This window comes from Urocampus carinirostris, chromosome 13, assembly GCF_059441175.1.
Source record: "Urocampus carinirostris isolate Australia breed hairy pipefish chromosome 13, RoL_Ucar_1.0, whole genome shotgun sequence".
Lineage (NCBI taxonomy): Eukaryota > Metazoa > Chordata > Actinopteri > Syngnathiformes > Syngnathidae > Urocampus > Urocampus carinirostris.
The window spans coordinates 25,671,712-25,685,691 of NC_142361.1; the positions used below are offsets into that span (position 1 = coordinate 25,671,712).

The following is a 13,980-nucleotide window of genomic DNA, read 5'->3' on the forward strand; positions in this document are numbered from 1 at the left end:
TTTAAATATTATTAATATATCGCTATCCTCGGGTATTGTTCCTGTAGCCTTCAAGTCTGCCGTCATTAAACCCACGCTTAAGCGACCTAACCTTGACCCAGAAAGCCTAGGTAATTATAGGCCAGTGTCAAATCTGCCATTTTTTGCGAAAGTACTTGAAAAGGTCGTTGCACAGCAGCTAAATGACTTCATGTCAGAAAATAACCTTTTTGAAACTGTCCAGTCAGCATTTAGGGCAAATCATTCTACTGAGACAGCCCTTGCTAAAGTAACCAATGATCTCCTCTTAACAATAGATTCTGGTGCCTCATCAATGTTACTGCTGCTGGATCTCAGCGCTGCTTTTGATACGGTCGACCACAACATATTATTGGTTCGTCTAGAACGCATTGGTATCTCAGGAACTGTACTCTCGTGGTTTAGGTCCTACCTGTCAGACAGGATGCAATGTGTTAACTATGGCAATCTGACCTCTAAACAATCTAATGTCCCTTGTGGTGTTCCTCAAGGCTCTGTACTTGGCCCCCTTCTTTTTAGTATTTATATGATCCCGCTTGGTGACATTATCCGCAAGTATAATATTAGTTTCCATTGCTATGCAGATGACACTCAACTGTATGTGCCACTGGAAAAAAATGGACATTAAAGTTTTAGAAATCTGGAGGCTTGCCTTACTGAGATTCAAAGATGGATGTCAAATAATTTTTTACGCCTTAACCCAGAAAAAACTGAAATGTTGATTATTGGTCCAGCTCACTGTCGTCAGTTGTTTTCAAACACTACCCTGAACCTAGACAAATGTAATATCACCCATAGTGACTCGGTCAAAAATCTAGGTGTTATATTTGATCCTAATCTGTCGTTTCAGTTACACGTGAAAAATATTACTAGAATAGCTTTCTACCACCTCCGTAATATTGCGAAGATTCGTTCGATGCTGTCCCAATCAGATGCAGAGATTTTAATTCATGCGTTTATTACTTCTCGGCTTGATTACTGTAATGTATTGCTTTCTGGTCTCCCGATGTCTAGCATTAAAAGTTTGCAGCTGGTTCAGAATGCGGCAGCTAGACTTTTGACTAAGACCAAAAAGTTTGAGCATATTACTCCTGTATTGGCCAACTTGCACTGGCTCCCAGTCCACTTAAGATGTGACTTTAAGGTTCTCTTATTAACATATAAATGTTTGCATGGGCTTGCACCCTCTTATCTCTCCGATTTGATTTCCCCCTATGTTCCTGCACGGAGTCTGCGCTCGGAAAATGCCGGTCTACTTGTGACTCCGAGAGCCAAGAAGTCTGCGGGCTCGAGAGCGTTCTCCATCCGGGCCCCGGTGTTATGGAACGCCCTGCCTCCGGAGATAAGATCTGCAACCTCAACGGAAGTTTTTAAATCGAGGCTTAAGACACATTTCTATTCCAAAGCATATGATTGATGCCCACCTCATATTCTGTTTTGTCCTGTCTTTTTCCGACGCCTGCCTGGCTGAAACGAAGGAGAAGGATGATTTGGGATGGGTCAGCGGACCGGCGTCTGACCTGCAGCATGTCAACCCCTGCATTTATCAGCTGGCAGAGACGGGAGGCAGCGTCGTGGCCGTCATAGACTTTCTGGACTGGTTTGCAGGCTGGGGGCGTCGTTGATGTCATGCACTTTCCGGACATTTTCAACATCTTACCTTATGTTTACTATTATGTGTACAGTAATGCTAATTGTAATTCACCCTGGTCAATCCTGGAAGGGGGATTACCACATGTGAGGTCCTTTCTCAAGGTTTCTCTTTTCTCCTCACACTGAGGTTTTTGAGTTTTCCTTGCCCGCATGCTGGTTTAAGATCAGGTAATTGTGTAATTTTGTAACTGTAATCCTGTGCAGTCCTTTGAGACATTTTTGTGATTAAGAGCTATATAAATAAATTTGACTTGACTTGACTTGACTAGCACATGAAAAAAAACACCTTTTATTATTACTGATTATTGTGTATCGTGTTATTACCATATTATTACTGTGTTATTACCAGGTTATTATTTTTGTGAAGGTTAACCACTGAAAGATCTGTCTTATGCAAGGGCACGAATTTAATGATTTGATTTTCTCCTAGTACGCCCGTTTTATTTGAATATATTTCCTGGTAAACTGGGAATATGATTTTATTCCCATTGACTGAAAACATTAGGAAGAGTAACGAAATATAATTTAGTAGCACATGAAAAAAACACGTTTTATAATGACTGATTATCGTGTATCGTGTTATTACCATGTTATTACTGTGTTATTACCAGGTTATTATTATGTGAAGGTTAACCACTGAAAGATCTGTCTTATGCAAGGGCACGAATTTAATGATTTGATTTTCTCCTAGTACGCCCGTTTTATTTGAATATATTTCCTGGTAGACTGGGAATATGATTTTATTCCCATTGAACAACATTAGGAAGAGATACGAAATATAATTTAGTAGCACATGAAAAAAACACGTTTTATAATGACTGATTATTGTGTATCGTGTTATTACTATGTTATTACCAGGTTGTATTTATTAGGAGTAGGGTGGTAAATAGGCTCACTCAACCACTAAAACACCCGCTTTGTACAAGGGCGCTTTTTGATCATTTAATATGTCTTATTTTCTAAGACATTTAGTGCCAATGATATCAAAGCATGTTCTAAAAAGACTATTTTCTCTTTGAAATTCTAAAAAAAAATTGCAATGGAGCGTTTCTTGAGCATTACTTCTCACATTAAAAAAAAATAAAAATAGTGTGACATGAATTACAATAAATTCATTCTTTAAGTCGTTTTGTACCGCTTGTTCCCATAACATGGTTGGGTCATTGAAAAAAAACATTTCTTATTTTTAATAGTCCAGTCATTTTTTTTTTATCTTTTTTTCCTTTAATTTCAAACATTTTTTGAATTATCCAGTGATCTTTTTTTATTATTATTATTTTCCTCTTCTTTCTTTACAAAATTTACAACCTAATTATTAAAGATGTCATGGAAAAAAAAAGTGTTTTTTTTTGTTTTGTTTTTTTGTTTTTAGTTTATCAAGTAGTTATTTACCAATATTATTTTTTACACCAAAAACTTTTTATTTCAATTTTTCAATTTACTAGTGATTCTTTTTTGTCTTTTTATTCTATTTTTTAATCTTTTTCAAGTTTACAAAATAACTTTTTACATTTTTCAAAGATGGTTTTCATTTCCCAGTATTTCTTTTTTTCGCTTTTTTTTTCTTACGAAATAACCTTATTTTATAAACATTTATTTAAATTACCCAGTGATTCTTTCTTGTCTGTTTTTATTGTATATATTTTATTTTATTAATTATTTATTATTATTTTTTTTCACACAAATTTTTTTAACTTATTTTGGGTTCATAATTCCATACAAAATTAACAACCCAATTATTTACGTTCTTAAAGAAAAAGATAACCTTTTTTTTTGTTTTCAACTTCACAGGTATTTATTTATGATCATATTTTCTTTTACACCAAAAAAAAAACTCCTTATATACTTTCTCGTCTTAGTTAAAAGCAAAACATCCTCACTAACGATCCGGCAAGTGCGACTCGGGATCTCCATTTTTTACAGCAGATGTCGAAGGGAAAATAACGCCGACACAATGTGAAATTGTGCCTAATTACGTGATCAGGCGACAGCTTATAGCAAGGCCGTTACCGAACGTGCACCTGTTACGCAAACATGCGCATCTTGTATCATTCATTTTCCTTTTTTTTTCTGGAATCGCTCTTTTTCCGTCATTTTCTTTAAAAGTCGAAAGCAGTCAAACGGTTTTTAGCGACGAGCTGTGAGTTTGCCGTCAAATCCTTCGGAAGGACATACGTTTCGATCGGAGCCACGCTCGGGAAAATGTCACCTTTCAAAATAAAGGTGATACTGCACGATTATTATTGCAATAAAATGCGGAGTACAAAATCTATTATCGTTTAGATCATGGGTGTCAAAATCATTTTGAGTCGGGGGCCACACAATAGAACAAACATTCTGTCGGGGGCCGAACTAGTAGATTAAAGAGAAAGAAAAAGAGAGATAAAGAAATAAGTGAAAGAGGGAGGGAAAAGGAGAGAGGGCGGGACAAAGAAAGAAAAAGAGAGAGAGGGAGAGAGGGTGAGAAACAAAAGATAAAAAGTCGTGAGAGAGGGGGAAAAGAAAGGGAGAGGAAGAAAGAAATCCAATGAGAAATAGAAAGACAGAAAGAGAGAAAAGAAAGCGTGTAGGGTTTGAAGAGAGAAAGAGAAAAGAGAGAAAAGGAAAAAAGGAAGTTAGAGTAAAAGAGGTTAAAAGACACAGAAAAAGAGAGAGAGACAAAGAGCAAAAAAGGAAGAGGAAAAAGAGAGACACACAGAGTAAAGGGGAAGGCACAGAGTGGGAGAAAAGTGGAAAAGAGAGAGAGAGAGAGAGAGAGAGAGAGAGAGAGAGAGAGAGAGAAATAAATAAATACAAGTACAGTGTCTTTGTTCGAGGCACCTGGCTTTGGCAACATCAAAACATCAAGTTGACATATTTCAACCTGCAGCTTGTTTTTCTCTTGCGCTTCTCTGAGTCTTGTCTCGCGGGCCGGATTCAATCCCTTAGCGGGCCTGATCTGGCCCGCGGGCCGCCAGTTTGACACCTGTGGTTTAGATTCTTGCAATGCCCTGCTCTCTGGTCTTCCCAAGAGGAGTATCGCTCGCTTGCAGCGATTGCACAATTCTGCAGCACGGGTGCTTACGGGAACCCGGGAAGGGATTGCATAAAACTAGTTTTAAAATCGTAGCATTGGCCGCCTGTGTGTTTCAGGATGAATTTTAAGGTGATTTTACCAGCTGAATGTTTTCGGGGTGAGGACACAAAACCTACAGCGAAGCAGCATGCCGCCAAATAGGTCCTCATCCACGGAACAGTCGGGTGTGCAGTGACCCTTGATCATTTCAAGAGGACGCTCAAGTCCCACTTTTTAATCTGGAGCAATCAAATTTTCTTTTTATTTCTCAAGTTTCACTTTGTCTTTTCTCTCTTCGTTGTTCTTTTCCTTTTTTTTAATTGGTTCTTTTTTCTTTCATTTTTCTCTTTTCTGTTTTGTTTTTCTTTTTTTTTCTCAAGTTTCACTTCGTCTTTTCCTTTTTTTCTGACTTTTTTGCTTGAGGTTCACTTTTTGTCATGTTTCTGGTATCTTATTTTATTTACCCCCCCATTTGTTATTTTCTTTTTTTCTCAAGTTTCACTTAGTCTTTTCTTTTCTTTTTTTATTATCTTCCTGTTTTTCTCAAGTTTCACTTTGTCTTTTCTTTTTTTCAATATTATTTTCTTTTTTTTTCTTGAGTTTCACTTTTTGTCTTGTTTCTAATTCCTTTGTTTATCTTCTCTTGTCTTCTTTACCCCCATGTTTTATTTTCCTTTTTTTAAGTTTCACATTTTGTCTTGTTACCTTTTCCTTTATGTTTCTCTTTTCTTTTGTTTTTTTTTCCCTATTTTTTATTTTCCTTGTTTTCTTAACTTTCACTTAGTCTTTTCCTTTTTCCTTTTACTTTTTTTTCTAGTTTGACTTATTGTTTTATTCCTTTTTCTTTCATTTTGCTCTTTTTTCATTTCCTTTTTTCTCGAGTTTCACTTTGTCTTTTCTTTTAGTCCCTGTTTTCTTCTCTTTTTCTATTTTTTTAATTTGTTTTTATGTTCCTTCTGTTTTTTTCTCAGTTTTACTTTTTGTCTCATTTCTTTTTTTCTTCATTTTTCTTTTACTTTTTTCTTGAGTTTGACTTTTTGTCTTTTCTTTCATTTTTCTCTTTTCTAATTTTCTTTTTCTCCATTTTTATTTTCCTTTTCTCGAGTTTCACTTCATCTTTTCCTTTTTTACTTTGTCTTTTACTTTTTTTCTTAGTTTGACTTTTTGTCTTTCGCTTTGTCTTTTTGATTTTCTTATATGACTCCTTTTCAACGTCAAGCAGGAAACATAATATCCACTGTCCCTTTAAGGCGGGGGCCTGAGAATATCATCCGAGGGGCGGCAACTAGCCCGCGGGCCGCGAGTTCGAGACCACCGCTTCATCACGAACCACACTCGAGGGAAAAACATCGATACGGTTAAAAAGAACTCAATCAAGTTTGGATGTGTCGAAAAGAAAGAATGAGCCTGACGAAGCAGTTTAGGTTTCGATGGAATAGGCAGTTGAATCGTTAAGTGGAAAGCGGGAGCGTTGCGTTCAAGGACACTTTACAAATACACGCGCGGACAAAAACTAACCCAAATTAGGCCCAAAATGGACCATGCGAATACTTGGATAGGCTTGATGCTACTTAATGGGTTTTTGACCCGAAATGTGGGGGCTTTTTGTGAATGATTTTTTGGAAAAAGGACCTTCATGTTTTAATCAATGACATGATATTTGGAGTTTGAAACCAAATGAATCCAATTTTTGGGTCGGTATATTGTAATTGTTATTTTTTTATTTTTTTATTTCAACCTTTTCCTCATTTAACTGACTGACAGGGTTGGGTTATGGGCAAAAACTTTTTTTTACAAAATAAGCCCTTTTTCCAAAACATTTTTTAAATATTCCAGTAATCCTTTTTTCTCTCTTTTTTTCTTTTTTCACTCTTTTCTCTTGTTTCCTCTTTTTTTCCTTTTTTCTCTTTTTTCTGTTTTTTTCTCCTTTTATTAACTAAATAACCTTTTTTAGAAACATTTTGTATATGTTCCACTGAGTATTTTTTTCTATTTTTTTTCCTTTTTTTTAAACAAAATAACCCGTTTTTGGAACATTTTTATTTAGATGTTCAAGTGATTCTTTTTGGTCCGTTATTTATTTTTATTCATTTTTAAAAATAACCTATTTTTTTTAAATGTTTTTCAATTTACCTGGGATTCTTGTTCGACCGCTTTATTTTATTTTTTGACAAAATAACTTTATTTTTTTCCAAACATTTTTACACAATTTAATTTCCCAGTGATTCTTTCTTTTCAGTTTTTTTATTGTATTTATTTCTTTACAAAATAGATTTTATTTTTAAAAGGTTTCTATGAATGACATTATATTTGGAGTTTGAAAGAAAATGACGGTGTATGGTCATTTTTATTTTAAATTTTATTTTATTTTCAAACGTTTTCATTAAATAAATGACTGACATGGTTGGGTTATGGGAAAAAAAACATTTCTTTTGTTTAATAGTCCAGTAATTGTTTTTTTTTTATCTTTTTTTCCTTTAATTTCAAACATTTTTTGAATTATCCAGTGATCTTTTTTTTTAATTTTTATTTTCCTCTTTTTTCTTTACAAAATTAACAACCTAATTATTGATGGTGTCATGGAAAAAAAATTGTTTTTGTTTTTACCGTATTTTCCGCACTATAGGGCGCACCGGGTTATAGGGCGCACCCCCAAAAAATAGTTTTTGGTCCTATATTTGACATACATAAGGCGCACCGGATTATAAGGCGCTACAATGGGAACGTCGACAAAACAGTCAGATAGTTCAGTCCAACTGATTACACCCTTAACATTCCCAAAGCTTGCAAAGAAGCAAATACGTGTCTCAGACATGTACGGAAACAGTATCTGTACGATGTCACTCAAATGCATCGTTCCAAATATCATTCGGAAGGTTAAAGTCTTGGGATTCAAGAAATGCCAACCATTCCTTAGCTTCTATTTACTTTTTCGCTCGCAACTTTACTGTGCATATGACAATAAACACTTGGAATTGAGTTTAATTTAAAAAAAGACCCATCACAGAAACATCGAGATCACTCTGAAACAAGATACTGGGAAAATATATAGCCGGAGTAGCTCACCGAAGTCGTTGCGTTCAATAATAATGTGCAACCATGGTCCTCTTATATCCGTGAGTGTAGTAAATCCAGGAGAGTAAAATATTTACAAATACAGAATGGTAAAACATGTTTCCTCTATGCCGTAGACAACCAGACTTGCTATTCACATTCATCTTTTTCGGCCAATTGCAGGCTTTGTTTTGCCGCTTTAGCCTATGCCAGCCTGTAAATGATAAAAAGGATCCGCCCCCTTTACCTCCGAATAACTTTAGCCAATAGTGATGGATTCAAATGATGATTGACACATTGGTTAGCCAATGAAACGCCTGTAAATAAATCCCAGCATACACCGCGGACCACATCGCCTACGAGGAAAAATCTAGTCGGCGGCTGCTTGCCTATGTTGCGAGACCTTGCGACTTAATATTGATCCCTATATAAGGCGCACTGTATTATAAGGCGCATGGTCAGTTTTTGAAAAAAATAAAGGCTTTTAGGTGCGCCCTATAGTGCGGAAAATATGGTAGTTTATCAAGTAATTATTTACCAATATTCTTTTTTACACCCAAAAACTTTTTATTTCTATTTTTTTATTAACTAATGATTCTTTTTTTTGTCTTTTTATTCTATTTTTAATCTTTTTCAAGTTTACAAAATAACTTAATTTTTCAAAGATCGTTTTCATTTCCCAGTAATTCTTTTTTTCTCTTTTTTTCTTACGAAATAACCCTATTTTTAACATTTATTTAAATTACCCAGTGATTCTTTTTCTGTCTGTTTTTATTTTAATTTTATTTATTGTATTTTATTAATTATTTATTATTGAGGTTTTTTTCTCACACAATTCCCCAGTGGTTCTTTTTTTAAATGTACTTTGGGTTCATAATTCTATACAAAATTAACAACCCAATTATTTACGTTGTTAAAGAAAAAAATAACCTTTTTTTTGTTTTTAGTTTCACAGGTATTTATTTATGATCATATTTCCTTTTGCACAAAAAAACCTCCTTATATATTTCTTAGAATTTTCAGGATATTTTCTTGAACCCAAACGACCCAATTTTTGGGTTTGTTGAACAAAAATGATTTTTTTTTTCCCCTATTTTTGTAATTACCAGTAAAAAAATGTTTAACAAATGTATGTATTTATATATATATATATTTTAACTAGAACGACCCAATTCCGGAGTGTTACAGTAAACCTAAATGTAACTGCAATAACCCAATTAAGTCTTAAAAACTAACCCAGGATAGTTATAGATACATAAGGTTACTTTTGGGGAATTTAAATACAAATACGGTAGTTTTTTTATTCTAAATAAATAACTTTCATTTTCTATCCATGTATATTTATTCAATGGATGGTTCCAGCGAATTGGGTTATTTTTGACCCAATCGGTTAAAGAACAGAGCTACATTCATCGACTGTCTCCTGTTACTATGGCAACGTGCAAGGATATTCTATTTTGTTTGTGTTCCAAGGTAACAATTGTCTTTTTTAACCACCAAGCGCCCCCTGTTGGGAATAAGAAATAAGGGTTTTTATTTTGTAGGGGCCCGACGCGAAGTTAACATCGACGGGGAGGCCCGCCAAAATGGCGGGAGGATTATCGACCAATCGGATGGATATCTGTCCCGGTGTTTTCCACTAAGGTGAGTATCCGTCTCTGTCTTTTCACTTCCTCCGTTGTACTTGGTGGATCGGGTTTATTTTGTTATTTTACAATGGTGAATATGTGCTACTGCTCCATCATCATTGGTGCCCTTCTTCTCCAGTTTTCTAGTTACCATTCGGTTGGAATCTATGAGAGTTGTATTTATTTTTTCATGTTGTGTGATGGACCAATTCTTTGGGGGTTTTATAGAAAAGTAGTTTTGAAATGTCCCTTTAGAATGGAATTTTACCTTTAAGTATGCACAATTTGAGAAATGCATCGCAAAAACCAGTGACTACCTTTTTGTCTTCTGGCGTGAACACCAGGATTCCGAATGGCAAGTTGCTCTGGCGGTCGTACAGTGACCTACATTATTTTTGTCTTTTATTCTTTCTTCCCTTCTTTCTCTCTTTCTCTTCTTCTTTCTGTTTCACTTTATTGATTTCATTGTTTCATTATTTTCTTCCTTTTTTCTATTTTTATTTCTTCCTTTTTTCTTTCCTCACTCCATTTATTTTCTCTTTCTTTCTGTGCTTCTTTCTTTCTTTCTTTGTTTTTTATTCTTTCTTTCTTTTTTAATTCTTATTTTCTTTCGTTTTTCCTTCTTTCCTTCATTCTGTCTTTATTTTAATTTTTTCTTGTATTTTTTTATTTTTTCTTTTTTTTTCCTTTCTATTGTCTTTATTTTTTTCTTTCATTTTTTTTCTTTTTCCTTTTTCTTTTTTCTTTTTCATTTTTCTTTTTTCTTTTTCATTTTTCTTTTTTTCTTTTCTTTTTCATTTTCTTGTTTTTTATTTTATTTCTCTCTTTTGTTTTTATTTGTTTTCTCAATCTCTCTTTCTCTCTTGTTTTCTTTATTTCTCTATTTTATTTTTACTTTTTCTTTCTCTCTTTTTTTCTTTTCCTTTTTTTCTTTTTTCTTGTTCTTTTTTCTTTCTTTCTTTTTTCTTTCTATTCTCTTTCTTTTATTCTTTCCCTTTTTTCTGTCTTTCTTTATTTCTTTCCCTTTTTTCTTTTTTTGTCTTTTTTGTCTTTTTTCTTTTACTTTTTTCTTTTTCTTATATCTTTTTCCTTTTTTTCTTTCCCTCTTTTCTTTTTATTTCTATTCTCTTTCTCTGTTTCTCTCTTGTTTTTGTTTTTTACTTTTTTCTTTTTCTGCTTTCTTTCTTTTTCTTCTTTTATTCATTTTTCTCTTTTTTTCTTTCTCTGTTTATTTTTTTTTTCTTTTCTCTTTCTTTCTTTCTGTCTTATTGTTTTTCTTGTTCTCTTTATCTTTTTTGCTCTCTTTCATTTTCTTTATCTTTTTTGCTCTCTTTCGTTCTCTGTCTTTCTCTCTCTCATTTTCCTTCTCCCTCCCCTTCTTTCTCTTTAATAAAACAATGTCACAAAATGCTAGCTCAGGGAGTTTAGCCGCCAGCATCCAATGTGAGAAAATGGAAGTCCACAGGTACAGTTCTAGTCAAGGAGAAAATCCGACATGCTGCAAAGGGCGAAAAATCCCGCAAACGACCACGGGCGCTAACACTTTTCCACGCCGCCGTATCTTTATCAGCTAGTCTTTTTTTTCAAGCAAGTGTTTTAGCATGCACAGCCACGCGCCTAAATTTACCTTGAAGTGAGTCTAAGAATTGCGGTCTACTAAATCAATATTGAAGGAGAAGGCTGGCCTTTTTCAACTTCTGCTTGTCACATTAAAACGTGACACGGGCGCAAGGTCAGACCAAGCAATTAAGCGGAGGACATGTTGCGAGAGGCGCACTCACACCGCACACTATTAAGACGGCTGCCATCTTGGTGGGGGCGGAGCAAAGGTCTGCAAATTGAACCGTAAGTTGGTGACAGGGTGAACCCTGCAAGAAAAGATGGAAGGCACATGTTTAAGGTTATTGACGGTTCTTTTCAGAACATCTCAATGTAAACTAGAGGTAAGATCTCGGGCCCGGGCCTAAATGGGATAATGGTTATTATTATTTGCTTACTACAATGATGGAATTGGAATTAGAATTGCCTCAATCATATATGGTTCCTGCAGTTGAGTAGAGTGTTTTCCTTTTTTCAAAGAGTTTTATCACCTAGTGAACCACTCAACCATTCGCCTGAGAGGCGAAGCTGCTGCATCGTCATGTTTATTTTTCCCCGGTCTGTTGGATGTTTCTTGTTTTACGTTGGTGTCCTCTTGCTATGTTGAACTCTCCTCCCCTATCAACCCTGTGACTCAAATGTTAGGCTTCTCTTTCTGATGGGATAATGGTTATTATTATTCACCAACTACAATGTTAGAATTCCAATTGGAATTAGAATTCTCTTAATCACACAGCGTTCCTACAGTTGAATAGAATGTTTTCCTTGCTTCAAAGAGTTGTATCACCTAGTGAACCGCTCCACCATTCGCCTGAGAGGCGAGGCTGCTGCATTGTCATGTTTATTTTTCTCCGGTTTGTTGGATGTTTCTTGTACGATTATGTCCTCTTGCTATGTTGAACTCTCCTCCCCGATCGAACCTGTGACTCAATTGTTTGGAATACAATAGGGAAGCTGTTGAAGATGTAAATAAGGCTTTGACTGTGAAGTATATCTACATGAGAAAATTTTAGTGTCACTTGTCCCTTTTTCTGTGGTAAATAATAGATCTAAAACTCTCGCCATTTATTTATTACCTCTAGTTCATACAGCTTTTTGGGGCTCAAGTTTTTAACATGACAATCCAATCTCAATATTGAAGTAATTCTTTTATAATTATTGTTTTTAATCATTAATATTTTTGCATTTTGTTTCTATTCATGAATTTACTTTATGTATATTTTTATTTTTAATTGTTTTTGTTTATATAATTTACTTTTCTTAGTTAGATGTGTTTAATTTGAAGGAACACAATATAATCCTATCTCAACCTTGAGATAAGTCTTGAAGAAAGTATATATTTTTTTGCATCGTATTTGTATGTATCTATTTCTAATGTGTTTTATGATTAGTATGTTTTTATTTGTATGCGTATGTATTGTTTTTATCAAATTACTAGTATTTTTGTATTAGTGGATTTATATATGTTTGATAATCTAATTTTTCTTAGTTTTACGTGTTTTATTTTGAAGGAACACTATACGATCCTATCTCAACAGTTACAGTCAGGGTGTCACACCAAAAGACTCTGAAATGGCTAAATAATAATGTATATGGAAGCTCATTAAACAATAAAGTTTATTGTTGAGAAACTTTATGATGAAAAGCCACAAAACACACTTTTTACCCAAAAGCTTTAGCAAAGCACCGGGAGCAATTTGATTGGGTGAGCAGTTGAAATGGGCAGAGCTATATAGAGGGTGCATTTTCCTCTTCCTCTCCCAGCGTCGTCTGCACTGAAGGTAAATACATTGGTATCTTTGTTTGCAGTATTTGGTAACATTTTTACCAAAGAGCTTTGCTTGCACCTTGTTTTGAAATTATTTAGGACAAAAACGAGGTTTAATACTCTTTAGTACCTCTGGGAGGGAGACTTATTTCAGGTGGTATATTTATACGAATAGGAGACATTATTATTTCATAGATTTGATCAAACCATCAAACATCACACAGTGAAATATAATGTGCTAAAAAATTAGCTTTTGTCTGGAAAGCCGCTTTTAAGGTTTTGTGGAATTTAGTTTTGCAATATATATATGGTGCGGCTCCCTCCCAAAAATATCTAAATATTTTTACATTGACGGATCAAAAAGTTTCCCAACCCCTGCTACACACAATCGTGACTGACGATCTTATCGCCGACAGAGCAGCTACCGCGTCACGAAATCAAAGAGAACTTCCAAGAAATCCGATCCCTTATCTCCGCCGTCGAATCATCTCGCGTTAGGATCAAATAAACATCGAAAGATCGGTTTACTTTAACCAGCGGATGGTTCTGGTCCCCAATACTGGAAAAAACGGTCATGGTTGCCATGGCACCCAATTGGCTGCAGCATGTTGACAGATTGGCTTCTCCACTATTTAAACCCTATCCTGTCAATCCCCTTTTGTTGGTGTGTCTCCAAATCTCCGTGTGTTCAAGGCAAGCCTTTTTGGACCCTGACCCCCGCCTATCCCGTTTTGCTCCTGTTTGTCTCCGGCTACAACCCCTTTTGATCCTGATCATGTCCGCTCTCCCGTCTTGGCTTACGGCTCGCATCCGACCCCAACCATGTTTTTGCTCTCCTTTCCCGGCTACCGACCGTTTTTTTTCCGTCCCCGACACCGCCATCACTCGCCACGGAAGATCCATTTCAAGCCGAGTACGAGAGCGACTTGCTTCCCGCATCCAGCGAACTTCAGAGCGTGGGTGGGTGCACCCCTTCCTCGTTCCTTCAATAAAGCTTGTGGTAAATGATACGCGAGTGGGTCCTGTTTCCGTTCTGGTCCTGACAAAAAATCAACGCAATTTCAATATTTGATTTGTACCGGCATCCATTTTTCCTTTTTTTCAACCGTGCAACAGATTGTTTGATTCGCACTTGCCGATTGAAGTGGTACATATTGGGGACTGCACCTGTCTCGTGTAGCCTCAGGAGCCCTCTGTTGTGCATC

General features: G+C 35.4%; 1 protein-coding gene across 1 annotated transcript in view; it reads left to right on the forward strand.

The window, feature by feature from the left end:
* Window positions 1-13,980, forward strand: part of eys (EGF-like photoreceptor maintenance factor) — a 342,903-nt gene that overhangs the window by 161,867 nt on the left and 167,056 nt on the right. The window contains exon 23 of the mRNA XM_088352009.1: window positions 9,325-9,424. Within this exon, the coding sequence (XP_088208135.1) occupies window positions 9,325-9,424 (100 nt within the window). The remainder of the gene's footprint in view (window positions 1-9,324; window positions 9,425-13,980) is intronic.